The sequence below is a fragment of the Geosmithia morbida genome (genome assembly GCF_012550715.1).
Source record: "Geosmithia morbida isolate 1262 chromosome Unknown scaffold_6, whole genome shotgun sequence".
Taxonomy (NCBI): domain Eukaryota; kingdom Fungi; phylum Ascomycota; class Sordariomycetes; order Hypocreales; family Bionectriaceae; genus Geosmithia; species Geosmithia morbida.
The window spans coordinates 724,123-746,094 of NW_023336193.1; the positions used below are offsets into that span (position 1 = coordinate 724,123).

The window sequence follows — 21,972 nt, forward strand, 5'->3', positions numbered from 1 at the left end:
ATATCATTCTTCATCGTGATGGAGGTTTTGGGGGGAGGGGGGCGGAACTGTTGATGCTGTTCAGAGCCCAAAAGTGCAGGCAATGAAATAATAAAAGAGACATGTTAGAGAGAAAGCAATCCTCCCATGCAATACAACCATAAGACTACTTGGTATTCTATCGATGTGACGATGACTGATTTACCATCTCCTGTGCTCTATATCTCTGCGCTGAAAGCTGTGTCTGGCCTTGATCCTCCTTGAGTCCTTGAGTGTGAAGGGAAGAAAGAAGGAGCATATCGATAAGTGGATGCAGCCACCACGTCAGTGTGCCATTTTACATTACACCATTGGCACCTGCCGCCGCCGCAATCTTGCATCCATCCATCCACTCACCTCGACCTTCACCAACTTCTTCTCTTGCTCTCCCTCCCTCTCCTTCTCTCTCGACTACATCTCTCGCTTCTGCCTTCCCCTCGGCCCCTCGCATCCACACTTTTTCTATTTCCGAGTGTGAGGAGACCAAGAGCGTCCTGGATACTGTGGAGTCTTGGTTTTTTTTTCTTTGTTCGTATTCCCTTCCTCCCCGCACAGCGGCGACGGCAAAGGGGAAAAATCGAAATAAAATAGAAAAAAGGCAACCAAAAAAAAAAAAAAAGAGGCGACCTTTTGCCCAACTGCCCTACCCGCCCCTCCCACGAAAGGGACAACGCCCGATACGACACATACAGGGCGGGAAAAAAAGAAGAAGGAAGAAGGAAGAAGAAAGAAGAAAAGGAGAGAGAGAAAGAGAGAAAGTCCTCCGTCGACGAATGACTTCTTGATATCAGAGTTACGGGGCCGACTACAAAAGGGGGTCCGCCGTCGAGGCACGCACGACAAACCTATACCTGGGCCGCCGCCTTCATCTGAACGGACCAGGCATCTTTGTCCGTCCGGGAGAGCGATCCCGTTCAGCCCAGAATGGCCGCCCAGTTCATCGGCTTGCATATGCGCGTGGTCCTGAGGGATCCAGCCGGCTATCATGTTCACGGCACCGTCAGGGATGTCGAGGCGGGGAGCGGCCTGACGCTGACGAATGGTGAGTCCCGCCCTGCTGAGTTCCGCTCTACCGACCGGGTGGCGTGGCGTGGCCGGCACGGCCGCCACCGTAGCTGACCGTCTTGACATTTGGGGGATATAGTGTTCATGCCCGGAACCAAGAATTGGGTGCCCGAGCTGAGAATCGATGCGGCCAACATTGCCGACCTGAGCGAGATCAAACCCGAGTTGCCGAAGCCTACGATATACCAGTCGCCCGTCCCCGATGCCGTCCCCGATGCCGTCCCCGTCGCCGCTGCGCCGCCGCTTCCGCCGCCGCAGCCCTTTGTCGACCCGGCCATCTTGAGCCTGGGGAAGCCTCCTGCCCCGGTTGCCGTCTCCCAGACTGCGGAGCTGCAAGCCGCCTCCCCCTCGCAGTTTGCCGTGCAGACGTCGAGCAGCCCCATGACGCCCGTGGCGGACGTGGCCGCGTCGATGGGCAGCGTGCGCGTCGCGGACGCGGCAGGCAACGAGTCCGGCGGCACCGTGACGGGCAAGGGCCAGAAGAAGAAGGGACGTCGGCAGAACAAGCAGACAAAGCAGCAGCTTGCGGGTCAGGAATCCGACGCCGCGCCTCCTCCCGGCGGCGGCGGCGGCGGCGGCGGCGGCGGCAGCGTTGGGCGTGGCAAGGGTTGGAGGCAGACGCCCATGCTGCAGAGCACAGCGTCGTTCCAGCCCTTCAGCTCGCTGAAGAAGGGTGCGAGGGGCCGCAAGGCTGCCGGCGACAACGGGCTGGAGTCGGCCGAGGTGACGGAGGAGATGGGTGACTTCGATTTCGAGAACAACCTGGCCAAGTTTGACAAGCGGACCATCTTTGACCAGATGAGGAGGGAAGACGAGGTCGACGACGCGAGCCGCCTCGTCGCACACAACCGCCGCCCCAAGCCGCTGACGAACGGCGGCAAGAACCTGCACCCGTCGGAGAACGTGCTGGACCTGCCGGCCGCCATCGCCAAGAACGCCGACTTCTGGAACAGCGAAGCCGACGATGGCCTGCAGGACGCCGCCGGCATGAGCGGGCGGGAGGCTAGGAATTCGGCGAATGGCGTGCGCAGGCCTGACAGCAAGAACCGAATGTCGAGGCGGTCGCAGTCGCGCAAGGCCAGCACCGCCATGGCAGGTGGCCAGCCGCTGAGCCGGGTGAACTCATCTGTAAGTGTCCGTCCTCTGGGAATCATACGACAGGAGAGGGAGGGGGAGGGAGAGAGGGAGAGAGAGAGAGAGAGTGTGAGGAGGCTAAAGGTCGACGCAGCAAGCATTTCAACCGGGGCTGTACCTGGTGCCGTCGAACCGGCGGGTCGAGGCCATCTCGACACTGCAGATGCTCAACATCGAGAACATTGCGGCCAACGAACTGGGCTTCACTGACGACCTGATGGCCGAGAACGCTGGTCGGGGCATCGCCGAGGTGGTGTTCAGCGCCTTGTCGGAGCCGGCGATCAAGGTACGGTTCGAACTGGCCAACTCGTCCGGGTCGACGGCGGCGGCGCAGCTGGAAGGGTCGACGACGGTGCTCCTGGCCGGCAACAACAAGTCGAGCATCCGGGCGTTGGCGGCGGCACGGCACCTGCGGAACCGCAACGTGGAAGTGGTGGTGTGCCTGGTAGGGATCGAGCGGGAGCGCGACCTGCTCGAGGACCTGCGCCGGCAGATCGACCTGTACCGGGGCTTCGGCGGTAAGGTCCTGAGCAAAAACGAGTTCTTCGAGCACCTGCGCCGGCACGCGGCATCGGGGACGCGGGTCCCCATCTCGCTGATCATCGACTCGATGCTGGGGCTGGCCATGTCGTTTGACGAGCTGCGGGTAGGCGACCAGGCGAGCGTGTACGAGCTGATGGAGTGGGCCAACCGCAACGAGGCGTTTGTGCTGGCCGTGGACATGCCGTCGGGCATCGACGCGACGACGGGCAAGATTGCCGTCATCGACGGCGGGCCACTGTTCGTCAAGCCCCGATACGTGGTGTCGATCGGAGCACCCAAGCGCGGCTTGCTCGAGGCCGTGACGCCGCCGGGGGACGACGACGAGCCGGAACCGCTGGCGTACGCGGCGCACGAGGACGACTGGCGGCTCTTCATCGCAGACATGGGGCTCGGCAGTGCCGTGTGGAAGAAGGCCGGGACCAAGATGCGCAGAGGCATCGACTTTGACGGCAGCTGGGTCCTCAGGATGGAGTACCGGGCACAAGGGCCCATCCCGATTGAGGGGTTTGAGAGGGGGCTGAGCTGAGCTGAGCCGAGGATGTTGATGTTCCCATGTCGGTGATGTATTGCTCACTCTCTCTCAAGGTTCACGAGGATGGGAGGGATGCATATATATATATCTTCTTCTCTCTCTCTCTTCTTTCTCTCTCTCTCTTTTTGCTTTGATTACTCTTGTTCTGGTCTCTTTAGCGATTGCGCACATGGTGAGTTAGGAGTCTTGCGTGTATGCGTGTGTGTGTGTGTGTTTTTTTCTTTTTCCATTTTCCATTTTCCATTTCCATTTTTATATCGGGTCTCTCTTCCTTTTATTTCCCTCTATTCAGCAGTTATCTGTACAATTGTCATTAGTAGTTTTACGAAGGAAGCAAAGACAAAATAAAAGTTGATGTGTATGGTTTTTTTTTTTTATAAAAAAAAAACAATCATAACAATATTTCTACATGACGTTGTAAAAAAAAAAAGAAAGAAAGAAACAAAAAAGGGTAAAAGTAAAAATAATAAAGAAGGAAAGGAACTATGAGAAAGAAAGCGGGGGGGAAATAAAGTTGGAAAGACCACAAAAAAAGATAACTCGACACCAACGTGATTCGAACACGCGCGGGCGAACCCAACACCTTGAATTGCTACTTGGTTTAATAGCAGGGTGCCGCCTTAACCACTCGGCCATAGTGTCTTGTAAGTTTTCCTTGTAACTCGATGGGAGAGGAGCTGAATGTTTCTCTTTTTGAGGTACACACCGGGACAGGTAATACACTCATACTATGGGAATATTACTCCTACGTAGTATTAGAGTAGTACGAGCACCGTAACAACATTATGAGGACAATTAAAAAATAAAAATTAAAAACATCCTAAAATTTTTCCATGGAAATAAAACCCCCCCCGTCCAATATTTTATTTATTATAAGCACGTGGGGCACCTCGGATTCCCCTAATGCCGCTTCGCGAACAGGGTCTCGACCCGTCGACTGCATTGCCATTTTGAACAAGTCATAAGCGAATACACGGAACAGCTCGACACGACACGGCACGATACGATACGACGGGATCATTCGACATCCGGAAAGTCGGGAGTGAAACGGCATCTCCATTCTTCCAGGTTCCCCAACGGCAAAGAGGTCGTTTTCGTCTTTGATCCATGGCGACCGATCAGTAGGGTTCAACGTCCGTCCCTCCCTCTCCCTCCACGACGACAACCCCCCCGCCCCCCTTTTCCTCCTGGACGACAAGAGACGACACAGAAGATATATGTATATACGAGATACAGACAGATATACACGCACGCACGCACGCACCATGACGACGACGGCCATGGCCACGGCCATGGCAGCAGCGACAGCACCCTTGACGAGCACGATATGCGCGGGCGGAGCGGCGGCGATGACGACACTGCCCGTAAACGCGGTGCTGTACCTGGGCGACGGGTGGGAACCGTACACGCTGACGCAGCAGGGCGTGTACGAGGTGCCGGCGTGCCGGACGCTGGCGGTGCGGGACTCTCCGCCGACGTCATCGACGACGACGTCGACGCCGCTGGCGGACTCCAGTCTGAGCTCGTCCGACGACGACGACTCGCACCACTTCTCAGACTTCCGGAACCCGTTCTACGCGACGCAGTTCCCGATGTGCTACGCGCTGGCGGCGACGACGATAACGGCGTACATGCTCGTCATCATCCTGTTCGTGACGCCGCGGACGTTCGTCGACGGCGGGACGCTGCGGCTGGGCGGGCGAGGCGCGCTGACGGGCCGGGGCACGGGGTCGGACAAGATCGGCGGCCGGCCGTGGCTGCAGAAGGTGGCGGCCCTGACGGTGGCCATCTCTCTGACGGTGGCGACGGCAGACACCTTCCGCGTGGCCCAGCAGCAGTACTCGTGGGGCATACAGAACGCCAAGTCGATGCAGCAGGAGGTCATCGGCAGCAACGAGCTCAAGGCCATCCGACTCATCTCCGACACCTTCCTCTGGCTGGCGCAGGCGCAGACGCTGATCCGCATCTTCCCCCGCCAGAGGGAGAAGGTCCTCATCAAGTGGGTGGCCTTCGCGCTCATCACCCTCGACGTCATCTTCACCGCCCTCAACAGCTGGAAGTACTCGGACGACGGCGTGTCGGCCCCCTCCAACGACAACACCTTTGTCCACCCCGTCCCGGCCTTCAGCTACCTGTTCCAGCTGGCCCTGGGCATCCTCTACGCCGTCTGGGTCCTCTACTACTCCCTCACCAAGCGCCGCTACGCCTTCTACCACCCGGCCATGCGCAACATCTGCGTCATAGCCGTCCTGGCCATCGGCTCCGTCATCATGCCCATCGTCTTCTTCATCCTCGACATCTCCAAGCCCGGCTTCGCCGGCTGGGGAGACTACGTCCGCTGGGTCGGCGCCGCCGCCGCCAGCGTCGTCGTCTGGGAGTGGGTCGAGCGCATAGAGGCCCTGGAGCGGGACGAGAAGAGGGACGGCATCCTGGGGAGAGAGGTCTTTGACGGCGACGATACGCTAGAGGTCAACGCCTCCGACTACCCCTGGCTGCGCAAGAATGATCACCGTGTCAGCGGGAGCGGCAGCCGCGACGACGACGGGGAAGACGGCGGCGGCGGCGGCGGCGGCAGCGGTCACCTGATTCAGTCCGCAAATAGAGGAAGCGGCGGCGGCGGCGGCGGCGGCGGCGGCGGTGGGCCCAGCGGCTCCTCAGCATGGCCTCACAGCATGTCGCCCGGTTACCAGAACGGGCCGCCGGACGGCTCTCAACGCATCATGGCCATGTCCAACATCCTGCGGCCGCACATGTGGCCTTCGCGACCCGCGCCTGTGGCCACGCCCATCAGCCGGACCGACACAGGCAGCGCGGCCAGCACCGTCTATGCAGTGCGGTACCCTCCGCCGTCGGACACGACCAACCGCACACCAGATCCCATCACGCAGGCCACGGCAGGCGGCATCAACCTGACACGGCAGAACAGCCTGCCTCAGAGCCACGGTACGGTGGACGACAGGACCACGTCTTCCTATAACAACAACAACAACAACAACAACAACAACAACAACAACAACAACAACAACAATAACAGCAGCAGCAGCAGCAGCAATAACAGCAACAATAGCAATAACATCAACAATAGCAATAACATCAACAATAGCAATAACATCAACAATAGCAATGACATCAACAATAGCAACGACAGCAACAATAGCAACAATAGCAACGACAGCAGCAATAGCAACGACAGCAGCAATAGCAACGACAGCAGCAATAGCAACGACAGCAGCAATAGCAGAAACAACAATAGAAACATCAGCCATGCTCCGGCGTCGTCAACACAAAGCGGGTACGCCGTGGTAGGACGATCACCGTCAGCACAGGCCCCGGCCCCAGCGGCGCCGCCTTCGCAGCAGGATCTGCAAGATCAGCAAGGCGACGAGTCGCCGTCGCCGCACGAGCACCCGAAGCACGAGTCATCCCTCTCGCCGGGACGGACGCGCGCATCGGGCAGCCGCTGGACCGTACGCGCCCGACTCGAGGTCTTCGCCGCCAACCAGGCGGAGCGGATCCGCGAGAGGATGCGTCCCACGACGGACACGGACAGCCTCCCCGTCACGATCATACCCGCACCGGCGAGGCAGGGCACCGCCCTCCAGCAGGTCCTCGAGGAGGAGGGCGAGGCCGGCGGCGGGGGCGCCGACGGCGACGTCGACGGTGCCCGGAGAAGGAGAAGGGCGAGGAGGGGGGGCAGCAGGAGCAGGAGTCGGAGCCCGAGCGGGAGCCACAACGACGGCGGCGGCACGTCCTCGCACAGAGGGTCGGTGGAGATGGCGCAGCTGGAGGGGAGCAGGAGCCGGAGCGGCACGTCGCATAGCGGGCCGGACGGTCTGCCGGCTGGGCAGCCGCCGCTGTGGCCGGGTGTGCAGTCGCGTCTGATGTATGGGGATGACGATTACTCGTCCTACGATGGCGCTTCGGTCACGGATACGCTGTCTACCGAGGATGAGAGGAGAGATGGCGAAGGGTCGAGGGCTTGATATCGAGGATCTGTCCTACCGTGTCTATCTCTCAACCTGAAAAGCGGGGTTTCTTTTCATCTTCTGTTGTTTCGAAATGGATATAATGAGCTTTTTGGTGTTTAGGTAAAAGATATCAGGTGTTTTTTTTTTCAAAGCGGGAGAAAAGGGAGGGGGGTTTATAGTATGCTGTTTGTATCTTGTATATAGCACAAACGAATGGACATATGACGGCTTACATATTGAGTGTGAAACTCGAGAAACTTGAAAGCAGTAGGGGGAGGATGGTGATGGTGCCGAGCATGGTCGAGCTGCCCAGACATATCGACATGGATGCAGCAGTGAGCGTCATGGTACATGTATGGAAGTACAGATCCGTAGTGCTTCCATACATGTACTAATAAGATATGAGGCTATCCACCCACATCCACTCAGATCTTTCTTGGTGTGGCGTCGCACGTGAGATGAGCCACGGCCCACATACATGAAGCCACCTTCGGTCAAGGGTAAGCCACGAAGTACCTAGAGTCAGCCACGGACGGAGATGGCAAAAACGGAGAGAACACAGGATCCTAGAGGATATATAGCGTTCACCTGCACGGAGTATAGACCACAGGCTACTCCGTACGAGCATTGCAATCTCACAGGTGAATCATGACGGAACAGCACGGTGTACAATTCATACCAGACTGCTATTGCTACGGGTCTCCGTACATGTACGAGTACGAGTGCCGACAAGGTGTTACGCATTGGGCTCGCCGAGCATGTACGAGTAATGTTAATCTAGCAGGTAATTTCAAGGAGAAGAACCTGGCGGATCCTCAGCGGCCCAGTACCAGTCGAGCACAGCGGCGTGTCAGGACGCTACAGGACGTGACAGGGGGGAGCCAAGAGTAACCGGCGCTGTACTCCGTAGTCTGCACATGTAGGTGAAATTACAGCCAGGCACGTACCCATCAGACCTGAATCCGTGGATGTGATTCGCTGCAGGGGAGGTCTGTACAGATACCATGTACGAGTCTTGATTCTCCCCTCCTTATACATGTCCTACGGAGTATCCGTACATTCATTTATGCTGTATCAATATTACTGCTCGCTCTATATCATGTCTCCTCTTCTCTGCTGTCCCCCTGAAATCAGCCCAGCGAGGGTTTATGTAGGGTGAGGGCCTCTGGACTCTTACTGTGCAAGTAGTCCGAGTACGACGTAATATTACGTGCAGAGGGTCGAGACTAGGGAGTGTCCGGAGGGAAGGAACGGAGGAGACAACGCACACGCAGATCATGGGGAAAGACCGGAAAGACCAAGGAAGGAAGAAGGAAGGAAGGAACGACGGACTCGGGAGAATCGGATGGAATAGGAATCTTCCCCCCTTCTTCTCTTTGCGAACTCAGACTTGTACATATCATCTGCTGTTCGACAGAGAAGAGGGAAGAAAACGTGCAGATAAAATCCGGGGTAACCAGACAAAAATACGTGTGAAAAGAAAACCGGGAAAAAAAAAGAAGAAAAAACGGATTGCTTACGGCGTGACCCTGTGACGTCGTCGCCGTCTCAGCCCAGCTTGCCTTCCGTTCGCTCCGTCTCATGAAACTCCCTCCTTCGTACATATACAATCCGATCACCGTTTCTCTCTAGGCTTACACTGCATTCTGTCCTTTCCTCTTTTCTCTCTCTCTCTCTCTCTCTATCTCTCTCTCTCTATCTATCTATACCTCTGCTCATCTCTGTGCTTCAACGACTCGATTCGAAACACAGACACGCGCATACGCTCAGAGAAGTCCATTCCGACTTTGACCGTCCAAAACTCCCGCCTCTTCAACACTGTCGCTCCTTTCCGCATCGACTTCCTTCTCGTCTCCACCTTTTGTCTCCGTCGGGACAGGACACCCCCCACATCCACAGTCGCGCGCGCTCCGACGACTCCTTTTTTTCTTCTCCTTTCGGTTATTTTTTGTTTTTTAACTCGGCGTCTTCTTCCTCCACCCTTCTTCAAGCTTTCAATTCACCATCGTCAACTGCGATACATGATACCACGCCTCGCGCCAGCCTCATTGAACTCAGAGAGAACCCAAAACAAGGCGCCACGTTTCTTCCCTGGCTCCTCCCATTCCACCGTTGCGACTACAATAGCGGGGTGGGAGACGCGCCGTCGCGACAGCATCAGTCACCATGTCGGAACCATTTCCTCTCCTCAACACGTCGACAGACCCGCTGCATAGTGGCACCCAGCCACTGAAGCGCCGTCCTAGGAAGAGCAGCGCTCTGAGGACGTCGGACATCCGTGCTGGCGACACCGGAGGCGCCATGGCCACCAGCAAGGCCAGCCTCGAGGCTTACGAGAACCAGGTACGCGTGCCTCCCCGGGACTGGACTCCCGCTCCCGCTTCCCCCCCCCCCCCCCCCTTCTTCAGCACCTGCGGTTGCCAGACTAACGTGCTTCACTCGGTCCGACAGCATTCCGGGGCCAACGGGAAATCGGTCAACGGCAATGCCTCTTCCAAGAAGCGGCATGGGCGCCGTCGTCGTGGCCTCATGTCGCGCGCCCGCCACATAATCGTCAAGCACACGTTCGTCCTGCCCCTCATCATCGTGCTCGCCATCTTGGCCGCCTACGCCGTCAACCCGACGCCGTCCAACCCGGTCCACCACTTCATCTTCCTCTCGTATGAGCACCTCGACCAGCTCGATGCCAGCGGCGAGGTCCAGTACGGCAAGGGGCCATGGGACATTGCCTTTGTCACCTTCTACACGGTGGTGCTGTCATTTACGCGCGAATTTATCATGCAGGAGATGCTCCGGCCGCTGGCGCGGCTGGCAGGGCTCCCGAAGAGCAAGCACGCGCGCTTCATGGAGCAGGGATACACGGCCGTCTACTTCTCGGTCCTGGGACCCTGCGGTCTGTACGTCATGAGCCGCACGCCCGTGGGCTACTTCAACACGCGGGGCATGTACGAGAACTTCCCCCACCGCACACACGCGGGGGTCGTCAAGTTTTACTACCTCTTCCAGGCGGCCTACTGGCTGCAGCAGGCCATCGTGCTGGTGCTCGGCATGGAAAAGCCGCGCAAGGACTTCAAGGAGCTCGTGGGCCATCACGTTGTCTCGCTGGCCCTCATCGGTCTCAGCTACCGCTTCCACTTCACCTACATCGGCCTCGCCGTCTACACGACGCACGACATCAGCGACTTCTTCCTGGCCACGTCCAAGGTTCTCAACTACATCGACCACCCCATCACGGCGCCCTTCTTCGGCCTCTTCATGATGGTCTGGATCTATATGCGCCACTACATCAACCTACGCATCATCTGGTCCCTCTTCACCGAGTTCCAGACCGTCGGGCCCTTTGAGCTCAACTGGGAGACGCAGCAGTACAAGTGCCGTCTCAGCCAGGTCATAACGTCGTCGCTCCTCATCTCCCTCCAGTGCCTCAACCTCTTCTGGCTGTTCTACATCATCCGCATCGCCTACCGTATCGTTGCCCTGAACGTCGCCGAGGACGACCGCTCTGACGATGACGAGGAGGAGGAGGAGGAAGAGGTTGACGAGAAGCAGCAGCTGCTCAGCGAGGAGAAGGCCGCCGCCGCCGCCGCCGCCGGCCAGGACAACTAAAGAACCCTGCTCTGAGTCGTGTATCATTCATCACCAACGGATGTCAACAACTGCATACCCCCCGACACTTTTCACTTTTTTTTATATAAAAAAATCAAGAAGGGCAAGAAGGAAGGTATAGTGTGAGGTACAATGGGAGTTCATGACAGGTTTGGGTATAAGGCATTATTTTTTCCCCCGAGGAGGGGAAAACAAGGGGCAACTACTAAAGAAAAAAAATGTCCCTTTTTTTCTATCTCTCCTCTGATGAGAGACGACGACATTTGACCGACAATTTTTTTTTCTAAAAAAAAGATACTTGGAAAGAAAATAATATGCAAAAAAAATTTTGATGGATAGAGGGGGGAAAGGAAAGGGGGGGTATTAGGTGTCGTCATGTATCATGGTTTTTTGTTCTTTTTTTTTTGTTTTTTCTATGTAGTTTTACATTTAAATTATATCTTGTAATATCATGAAGATGAAGATTTTATCGGACATGTTAGCAGTAGTGAATCTAAATGCATATAAGACTCATTTCAAGCCACCGAGGCCCATGTATCAAGCCACTCTGTATGTACGTACCCCTTGCTAGATTTATTGAATCAATATCAAGCCTTCCCTCCTTGTCAGACATTTCGTCAAGTCATGCATGATTCATCAGTCACAGTCGAACATGAGAAGTGTTATATATAACGTATTACCGAGTATTAACCAATAGTATTATATAATACTTAAGACGCCATTTTGTTCCATAATGTCAATTCTTTTTTTTTTCCTTTTTTTTTTCTATCTTTCTTTTTTTTTCCCCTTTTTCCTTCGTTTTTTCTTCATAGCAAAATCCTACTTCGCCCTGTTTTTTATTTGTCGTGGTGAATATAACCTCGAGTTTTTGAAAAAATAAAAGAGAGAAAAGGAAAGTAAACAGTCGAGGGGAAGGGTGCATCATATAAGAAAATAAAGGGTCCAGGTATCATAGGACCACCACGTGGTGAAAGACGTATTCGAAAAAAGAAAAGGAAAAAAAGAAAAAAAGGGGGGGGAAGAGGAAGCATTTCATTCATCCACACGTTGCCGTTCATGATTTTTTTTTCCTTCTCCAGACCCGTCACATCATATTTTTGTCTTCCTTCCAGCCATTGTTTTTTTTTTCTTAAAGGGATGAAAAGAAAATGCAAGATGAGAGATAGGAGGAATAAAAAAGCTATAGCCAAAGCAAGACTCGTCAAGGAAAACCAAGAGAAATAGAAAAACCAGCCCGCCATACCTAATAAACAACTAGAAGAATAAGATAAAGATAAACAATACTTACCGAGCGTGATACCATCTTTGATGTCAAGCAAGGACAAAGAGGTAGGAAAAGCAAGAAAAGAAAGCCGAATGGAAAAAAAAAAAAAAAAGCAACTCCCCTATAGGGTAGAAAACAAAAAAGCGCAATTATTATCAGGTAGAGAGAGAGGCATCCGGATTGAGAACCCCTGACCCGTCGAGATCCACTGGTGCCCAAGTGGAGAATGACGGGTAAAACGGAAAAAATTGGAAAAATAGAAAAGTACGAGTAGATAGAAAATCTCCAACGCCAGTGTCATGCAGTCTTCATGCTGGATCCATAAAGGGAGGGGGGGCGAACGAAAGAGGCAAAGAAGGGGAAGCGGTAAAGAGGACAGCGGGAAAAATAGTTTGTTGGGCCATCATCTGACACGTCGTTTGCCACATCCATGATATGCTCGCTTCAATACGGTGAGAGATGGACGACGGCTCTGAACAAGAATGTCAGGAATGCCGTCTCCCCCGACAGCCGGTTTGTACCGAAAGTGCAATACTCCGTACTTGATGTAATGAAGTTGTACTGAAAAAAAAATTAAGTCGAAAAGAAAAAAAGCGTATCTCGTGTGTATGTAAAGCGTGAGGCGTAAAGTGTGTGTGCGTGTGCGTGTGCGTGTTGTGCGTGAGAGTGGATGCTGCCGCTCAGAGCAAGAAAAACGCAGTAGAGGAGGGGGGAATCGTCGAGAGAAGCTCATCGTCCCTGTCGGCTGTCTGACTCGGCTCCCCCATCGTCTCGCTCGTCAGAAAGCGTGGAGTCCGTGTCCGAACCGGTCGCTGACCCGGCCGAAGACGCAGAAGTCTGCTCGCCGCTGTGACACTGCGCATCCGCCTCGCCATCATTGGAGCCTCCCGCGCAGCTAGACGAGCTGCCCTGGCTGTTGCTGATGCCCATGTTGGCTCTCCTCATGGCTCGAGCAGCCTTGAGGTGGGCCTCGCGCGCGGCGTCGAGGGCCCTCTCTGCACGGATCTGCTTCTCCCACATGGACGCGTACCGGCCCTTCTTGGCCAGGAGGTCATCGTGGGTGCCCCTCTCCACAACAGTGCCCGCGTGGAGAACGATGATCTGGTCGGCGTGGGTGATTGTCGAGAGGCGGTGCGCAATCATGAGAAGGGTGCGGCCCTCACCAATCTTCCACACATTGTCCTGAATCTCCTGCTCCGTGTGCGTGTCCAGGGCCGACGTAGCCTCGTCGAGCATGATGATCTTGGGGTCCTTGAGGATGGTCCGGGCAATGGCGACGCGCTGCTTCTCGCCGCCGCTGAGTCGTAGCCCGCGTTCGCCCACCTGCGTGTGGTACGCATCAGGGAAGGACATGATGCGGTCATGGATGCTCGCGGCCCTGCACGCATCTTGGACCTGCTTCTCGGTGGCGTCGGGGTTGGCGTACTTGAGATTGTACATGAGGGACTCGTTGAACAGGGTGGTGTCCTGGGGGACGACGCCAATGTGGCGCCGCACAGACTGTATCGTCAGGTCCTTGACATTCTTGCCGTCCAGCTCGATAGTGCCCTCGTCGCAGTCGTAGTACCGGAACATGTGCCGGAACAGTGTGGACTTGCCTCCGCCAGACTCGCCCACGAAGGCCGTCGTCGTTCCCGGGAGGCACTCGAAGCTCACGTTGCGAAGGGCCGGGCGGCGGCGGTCGTAGGAGAAGCTGACGTTATCCCACTTGATGTGGCCCTGGAAATTCTCGAGGGGCTTAGCATTCGGCGTGTCCACCACCGTCGGCTGGATCTTGAAGAGCTCCAGCAGCCTCTCGCCAGAGATCATGGCCTGCTGCACAGTGCGGTAGAATGTCCCGAAAAAGTTGAGGGGCCCCTGCAGCTGCGTCAGGTACGAGACGACGGTGAACCAGTCACCCGTAGTACGAAGGCCCACTGCCACCTGCCAGCCGCAGATGATGGCAGCCGTGATACGGCCGAGGTTGAAGACGATGGCTTGACAAATGTTCATCATGACCATGCCCAGCTGGACCTTGGCCTCGGCCGACTGGAAGGTGCCAACCTTGTCGCTGTAGCGACCGGACTCAAAGTCCTCGGCGTTGAAGTACTTGACCGTCTCGTAACTAGAGATGGAGTCGTTCTTCACCGCTTCCTCCTCGCGGTCCGCATTGGTCATCTCTCGTCGCTGGTCGGCACGGGTCGACGCCATCTTGATGGTCATGTACAGGTACCAGCATGTGTCCACCATGTTGATCTCGGCGTAGAGGGCCCCGTACTTGACGTAGAAGACCGAGATGGACAGGAAAAGGTCGAAGAGCATGGGGAATACCTGGAAGGTCACCTGCTCGAGGAACTGGTTGATGGCAGACCCTTTGTTGAGGGCCGAGAGGACCTCGCCCGTGCGTTTGGACAGGTGAAAGTCGAGACTGAGCGAGTGGACGTGGTTAAAGGCCGCCGTCGTCAGGCCGCGATACGAGTGCTGGGACACGGGGATCCAGAGGAGCGACCGGAAGGCCCCAAGCAGGCCCGACTGTCCCTGCAGAGTCCAGAGGAAGCCAAGTATGAGGAAATTCTTGATGGGAAAGACAGAAATGGTCAGCGGGTCGCCAGCCTTGACGCTCTTGATGATAGATTCGAGGTCATTGACAACAGCACCGATCTGGGTAGGTACTGCCACGTTGACGAGGCGCTGCAGCATGATGAGAACGAAGCAGGACATGACGTGCATCTGGAGCTTGAAGCTGTCCTTGGGCCACAGGTAGGGAAAGAAGAGGGAGTATCCCCTCAGGTACTCCCACCACGTCTTGCGTGGTAGCTTAGAGGGGCGGTAAAAGGCAGCATGGTCGTCGTTACAGCCGGAGCCAGAACTCGCCGGCTTGACAGAATTGGACATTGACCGTCTCTGCTTCCCGCCGATGGTCGTCTCGTTGGCATTGGCGCTCGCGTTGGCGTTCCCATTACCATTGGTGCCGTGTGTGTCGTATGACCTCCTTGACCCGTTGAGCAGCGGCGTCGACTCGGCAGCGGCACTTCCATTCTCGAGCTTCTCGTCGGCTCTCCGGCGGATCTTCAGCAGCCATGCCAGGGAGAAGAGGGAGATCAACGCCAAAAGATGCAGCATGCGCACAAAGTATAGGAACAAGTCGATCCTGGTCCAGTAGTCGACGCAGTCAGATGAGTCGTCGTCTCGGTCGCCGTCTGCCACGACTACGCGTTTGAAGTGGCACTCGGAGGCGGCAATGAAGGTCGAGAACGACATAGTGAGTTCGCCCACCAGACCCATGCACCAGACGACAAGGTGCACGACGTTGGGACCCTTTCGCCAGTCGAAGAGGGAGACGAACATGTACAGGTAGAAGAAGGTGGCACCCGTGACATTGACCTATGGAGAGTAGCCTGTGTCAGCATTGGGTTCTCGGCATACACGATGGCTACAGCCAGTGCCACCATGGCTGGGGGAGGGGGGGGGCATGAGACATACAACGCTCGATTCACCGGCCCACGGAAGACCCTCCCTAGACCACTTGTACGGGTCATCGTAGCGGAAGGCGTGGACGAACATGGACGCGCCGCTCCCGAAGTAGGTGAAGAAGACCATGGCAGCAAGGTAGCGGAAGACATTCTTGGCAGCAAAGCCAAAGTGAGGCCCGATCTTGCGCTCTTGGCTGTCCCGCTTCTTGCGCTTGGTGATGGGTAAGGGCTTGCCCCCGGGTCCCTTGACATGGGACTGGATGATGATGTCCTCCTTCTTGGCATTGTAGACGCTATACCACGCTGCCAGAGTGACAAAGGTGACGAGGAGGACGAGGGCGTATAGGTACTGGGTCTTGCGTAGGATGTCGTCGACTAGGCTGTAGGGGCGGAAGAGAGGAGAGGAGGGAGTGTAGGGCCGGTCGTCGAGGTTGTTGAAGAGCCGCTCCGGCGGGGCCTGGGCCTGCCGTACGGCAACCATGGCGGGCTAGACTGTGAGGAGAAAGATGGGTGTGTCAGTCTGAAGTAGAAGTGAGAATGGTGCGCGGTGGAAAATGTGATCGCGGGCAAGAAGAAGAAAAGGATCCAGCCCCAGGAGCTAGGTCCCCAGCGCCAAGAGTGGAAGTCTCCACTGCAGGTCACGAGAGAAGTGATTGAAGTCCCAAGTCACCTGGATTGGAATTGAGCCCGCTTCGACGCCGGAGGAAAGACCTGAGGGAGGGGAGGTCGGTGGAGGAAGAACGGTGTGTGGTTCTCCCCCAAGGCAACTCCAGATATGTAAAGGACGAAGCCGAAGCCGGGTAGTAGAATGTGTCGGGGTCGGGGGGGAGAGGTCAGGTAGAAGTTATTCATGACGTACAAAGCGAGTGAGGAAGAGACAAATCACCGGGATTGAATCATTGCCCGTCGGGTGGCGATGGACGACACACAAGAAACGAATAACGGGGTGAGAGTGGTATGCAAGTCTCTGACAAGGGACGATGTTATTGTGAGCGAAAGTGAGGTCAAGGTGAGAAGTGGGAGGGGGTGNGGAGGGGGGAGGGAGGGAGGGCAGGGGGGAGAAGGAGAAGAGGAAGGAGGAAGACGGGTGAAGATGAGGTGAAGAAAAGAAGGTAAAGAAGCTTCAAGACAGGATAGTCGATGTTTTTTTTTTAAAAGAAAAAGTATTAGACCTGGCAGAGCAGAAAGGGGGGAGAGGGACAACGAGAGGAAGATAGAGAAGCTCCGGAATCTAGCGTTGTAGCCGATTCGTTGGTGGAGGGGCAGAGCGCAACTTACTATACCTAAGCAAAGACGCAGACTTGCTTTTGCCTATAGGGCGAATGGAGGAGAGAGACCAAAGAATGGGGGCCAGCAGATGAAGACCTAAGACAACTAGTAGTTATAGACCCTGCAACGGTCCCCGAGTCTGAGAGAGCGCGTAAGTCGATGATAGGGCGGGTAGCAGGAGGGAGTGGAGGGAAGGAGGAGACGGGACGCGGCACAATGCGACGACATGCGCTAGGAGAGGAGGGAGAAGATGATGGTTGAATATCAAGCAATACAGAACCGGGTGATGATTATAAAAATTGATTAAAAAAAGCCAGGAAGAGAAAGGAAGAAGGAAAGACGAAGAAAAAAGCAAAGACTAAGACTAGGTAGGGGGGGGGGGGGGCAAGAAGGCGATTTACAGAGGCGACAAGAGTTGAGGTGGGAGCTGTACCGCCGTTGTGGGTTAGGTCGACGGTGATGGCGATATGGCGGTGGGGCCTCCGGGGGAATCCTGGTCTGTACAGTCGATGAAGTATAGGGTACGTGCAATGCCGCGACCGGACGGTGGTTGGCAGGTGTCTAGTGTACCCCTAGAGGTTGGACTGCTGTGCTACGGCGGGTATGACGGCCTAGAACAACTGCCCATATGTGTCTGCGACTGCCAGCCATTTTAGGCTTTCTCGTATGTACCTGTACTCCATAACCAAGTCAACTCGAGCGTGCTTCACAATCTGCTAGTCCCCATGGCTCCCACCGACCGACTCGCTCTTGCCCCAGCTTCACACACCTGCTGCACCTTCAACGCACCCAGGGGCCATCGGCTTCAACAAGCCTCACAGCCAAGCCTTGGTCCCACTTGTCTGCGCCTAGGCAGGTGGATCCTCGGCAGGGTCTTCAGGGTACACGGAGGAGTAGGTGGACAGAGAGTGGATGAGTACTCGTACCGTGATAGTATTATTACTCCATAGTCTGGCGGCGTGCTGGTAGAGCAATATTTCATACTCGTGTCAATGAGGATGCTCGTACTACTTGATACTATCCCTTCATATCAATGCTGAACCATTACGAGTACGAACCTGAAGTGGCGATGGTGCTCCTGTTCGGCCGGTACCGGATCGCTCCTTCCCTTTGCTACTGGACATTCCGCGGCAAGGAAGTAGGGAAGGTGCGACTCGAGTACTCTCTCCTACCGCGAGTAGCACCATCCCTAGCACCGAGGCAGGAGCGGCAATCAAGGTACCCGCGACCTGCCCCTTACTCAGTATTATCACGAGTACTCCTCAGTCTTCCAGATCACTCTGTCTTTTACCATTGCGACCTGGAGCAGATCCATCCGCTCGACATCTGCTCCGTAGAACTGCAAATACTGGAACGCTATACGTGCAGGATGCACGAGTACCGATTCTTGTACCAAATCTCAAGCCAACATGGGAATCATTCCTTATCCATCATCCTTCACCACCCAGCAACCACCCTGCCAGTTCTGCGCCGAACATTCTGGCCCGAAAACCTGACGGCCCCGTATGCAATGCAGTGCCACGGCATAATATTAGTACATGTGTATTGTACAATACCCTCCTCGGATATTACTTCTATCGCCTCAAACCCCCGGGCAGACGGGGGAGGTGGTGTGTGTGTGTGTGTGTGTGTGTGCTCGATGTTAACCTTAACTACCTGTAATCCGTAATATATAGATATTTGTACCTCTTCGTGTACGTCGTCGTACAAGCACAGGTCGAGATTAGGCAACACGACAGCACCACCCACACATTCACCACTCACACCCACACACTCACCACCCATTATAACCTGTCCACGATAATCAGTCCACGATGATTAGCCCGTCTGCTGTATAATCACGGTCTCCTTCCTCTGAGTATACACCTTACTCGACTGGGCCGCTGCGCGGATTGGCCCTGATTACTGACATGATCCGACGAGACCCGACGACGGTCTTGCATTTGCGATATTTTGATCCGACATTGCTACCAGCTTTGCGGCCAGCTTGTTCCCAACATGCTACCCAATACGGGATACGGGGTGTACGACAACATATTGCGATGCCATACGCCTTGTAATCGACTCAGCTGCTACTCGTACCTCGTACTCCATACTTGGTCTCGACCTCAAGCTTCGTCGATTCCGATCCGCCTCCCTGTCTGATCGGGCCAGAGTGGCCGGGGTTGGCCTGCCAGGCTGGGGCAGCCATGAGGTAGGCATAGTGTTATGAGGTCTTCGATTGGTATTTTCACCACACCTTTTGCTCTGCAATTGCCAGATGCCTGTCTGGTATTGTCATACACTATCGTATCCTACCAAGCCACATGGTCTCGTATCTCTTATCCTCCCCCTCCCCCTCCCCCCTTCCTTCTCTATTTTTTCCTTTTCCTGACAAGTGTCATGCAGGTATTGGCACACATGCAGACGCATACTACGGGGTGCCATTATATGGTCGTCGGTCCTAGAGTGTCAAGGAATGAGAGACACGACAACCTTAGAAAAAAACAGAGTGAATCGCAGACGGACCTCAGTCCTGGCGACGCCCATCTGCCAGACCACCCACCCACGTATTCGGCACCGAGCACTGCCAGGTATGAAGAAACTTGAGCTTCTTTCTAAAAGCCAGAGTGGAAAGGGGGAGAGGGGGACCTGCGAATATCCTTACTTCGTACCCCGAGAGATACGGAGTAAGCAATAACACTGCAATAATTCAAGAGCCAGACTTCCCAAGGACGCACTCGCTGACGTGGGTCAGGTCATCTGCAGCTGTGGGGTGGCACTAAACCTTTGCGGTAGTAGGTCATCGCACAAGGTCTCCAATAACTCACTGGGCCCCTACCAGGGGACTCGAGAGGGAGAGGGCGGACAGCGCGGGTAGAGTGGTCGATGGGTACGACTGGCACAGCAAAGCGGCTCAGCCGCCTGGCTTGTACCCCTTTTGGGCCATTCTGCCTTGTTAACTTGATTAGCCTTCTTTCCTGGTCGTGTGGGTGTGCCAGTCATTAGAGTGGGTGGACTGAGCACTGTGTGGACAGGAGGCCCGTCGCTTTGCTGCGCCTTTGATCAGAGTCCCGTGTGTACTTCTCGAGCAGGCAGGTGACGGTTATGGATCACTCGGTATTACGAGGTACGTCTGGAGCACACACATATATCTCTATACACAGCCGTACACTGCGATTGTCTCAGTGGCAAGAGCACTAAAATTCGACCGAGATGCCATCAGACCTTGCTTGGTACTTGTACCCTGGTGTCACATGATAAGTTGCCTCTCCCGTCGCCTGCCGTTGTGCGGGAGCCTCGAAAAGACTTTGACCTGACCTGTCTCTGGTCTGAAGGGTTTTCAATCCTTGACCGCAGTCGTAGCCATCTCCTAATTTTTTCTTTCTTTTCCCATCACGGCCCCCCTCTATACTGATACCGATATCTACTAATCACTGCTGATCTGGGGACCGACCAGCGCACTCGTCGCTGACTTGGGTAGCAGTGATCAGTCAGTCACTGCCTGGTTGGCATTGCCCATTCCAAAAATAGGCTTCCCATATTAAATCACTATTGCCGAGACCGCCCGCCGGGATGTTGCCAGGTGCAGAAGGAAAAGGATGGGGAATGACAAGAGAAGGAGAGCCACGGAAAAAAAAAAAGAGGACGCAGGATATCTGTACTCTGTAATACTCGTAGAGTCGAGAACATGCTAATCGTCCTTCTCCAGTTATATCCTCCTACTTGCCAATTATTGGCAAGTACAAGTACGAGAAGCACACCAAAAACACACACACACACACACACACACGCCAGCCGCCACATGCCCACTTCGGCCAACACGAGAATCTACGGCAAAGAAACAAGCAAAAAGTCTGGAAACAGCAAATAAATACCCTCCCCCCCGCTCACCAACACAGTGTGCTCAGTGGGGTCCACCAAAACGAAGAGCAACGGGCTCTGCGCTGTCCGAGGGCTGGCAAGTTTCGTCTTACCGTTAATAATCAGTCATGCTCTGCTCGTGATGACGCAGCCTTTTTTTTCTTCTTCTTTTTTTTCTTCCCGATCCGAGACGGAGAAAACGTGATGATGTTGGTGGCGGCGGCGACAGCGCACGCGGCATAGCTGCGCTGCCCCGTGATTCAAGCTCATGACGGGAGAACATTCGGCGACCACTACTCTCACGAGTAAGGCCGGGGGATACTCGGCTTGCCTCTTTGATCCTTGATCTCGGCCGGCAGTAACGCTGACCCGGGCATCTGCTAACCTGATAGAGAAGCAGCAGATCGGGAGGGGGGCTGAGCATGACTACCAGAGCTGTGTGGAAAAGATGAAATTCTCAACACCCAGAGGAAGGGGCGGTCTTATGATTCCAACTCCAACTCCAACTACAGCTACAGCTAAAACTACAGCTACAGCTACAGCTACAGCAGCAGCAGCAAAGAGGTAAGAGGCAAAAGGGCAAAGGGTGGGGGGGAGGAAGAATCCCCCAACGGATAATTCCTGCTGGTGAGCCCGAGTACCAGGCCACCAGCACTAACACGGCGTAGGTAGTAAAGCGCTGAGAGACGATGAAAACCCGAACAAGGTCAAACGGCCCAAGATGGTGCGTCGATTGGCTGGCCGTGGAGATGCTACCGTGACAATGATGCACTGGCTGCATCGCTGCCACTGCTATACTTGCTGAGAGGCCAGACGAGCAGCCACATAACCAGCCGGCAATTACAGCGACAACGGCGGATGCGAGTATACTGTCGACTACGGCGCAGAGAGCATACCGGTACTTTGTTTTTTATTTTTTTTATCTTCTTTCCTTTTCTCTCGGCCGGGCGTCGATATATCGAATGTCTAGTGAGACGGTGTTAGTTCCCAGTATGGCACATCGCATCGCATCAATCAAGGATCCAACAATGGTCCGAGATGGGAAGGGGGGAGACCGTGATTGAGCAAGCATCAGGCGGGCCAATCAGGTCAACTCCGGCATGCCAAGAGACAATATCCCTTACATATGGAACCTGGAGAGGGGACGCCTCGATGCATGTGGCCCGCCGACGATGGACCGCAAGGCATAGGGCGGCACATCCGGCAGACAGGTTTCGAGAATTCGAGGTGCATCGCCGTCGACACCAGTGATTGGTGCGACTTGACGGCGACTCTCAG

The 21,972-nt window shown here is 55.2% G+C and overlaps 4 protein-coding genes across 4 annotated transcripts; 3 read left to right on the top strand and 1 right to left on the bottom strand.

Annotated features, from left to right (window-relative positions):
• Positions 1 to 942: 942 nt before the first annotated feature.
• Positions 943 to 3,286, top strand: GMORB2_6692 (enhancer of mRNA-decapping protein 3; the record flags this gene model as incomplete). Its single annotated transcript, XM_035468662.1, has 3 exons — positions 943 to 1,060; positions 1,163 to 2,211; positions 2,312 to 3,286. The coding sequence occupies 3 exons, from the start codon at positions 943 to 945 to the stop codon at positions 3,284 to 3,286; spliced, it is 2,142 nt and encodes a 713-aa protein (XP_035321796.1).
• Positions 3,287 to 4,557: 1,271 nt separating this feature from the next.
• Positions 4,558 to 7,275, top strand: GMORB2_6693 (PalH/RIM21; the record flags this gene model as incomplete). The annotated part of the gene is made up of 2 exons (XM_035468663.1): positions 4,558 to 6,123; positions 6,652 to 7,275. 2 exons carry the CDS (start codon positions 4,558 to 4,560, stop codon positions 7,273 to 7,275), a joined length of 2,190 nt encoding a protein of 729 aa, XP_035321797.1.
• A 2,151-nt stretch (positions 7,276 to 9,426) lies between these two features.
• GMORB2_6694 (Acyl-CoA-dependent ceramide synthase) lies at positions 9,427 to 10,866 on the top strand (the record flags this gene model as incomplete). Its single annotated transcript, XM_035468664.1, has 1 exon — positions 9,427 to 10,866. The coding sequence occupies one exon, from the start codon at positions 9,427 to 9,429 to the stop codon at positions 10,864 to 10,866; it is 1,440 nt and encodes a 479-aa protein (XP_035321798.1).
• Positions 10,867 to 12,859: 1,993 nt separating this feature from the next.
• GMORB2_6695 (ABC-type multidrug transport system, ATPase and permease component) lies at positions 12,860 to 16,063 on the bottom strand (the record flags this gene model as incomplete). The annotated part of the gene is made up of 2 exons (XM_035468665.1): positions 12,860 to 15,493; positions 15,593 to 16,063. The coding sequence occupies 2 exons, from the start codon at positions 16,061 to 16,063 to the stop codon at positions 12,860 to 12,862; spliced, it is 3,105 nt and encodes a 1,034-aa protein (XP_035321799.1).
• Positions 16,064 to 21,972: the final 5,909 nt, after the last annotated feature.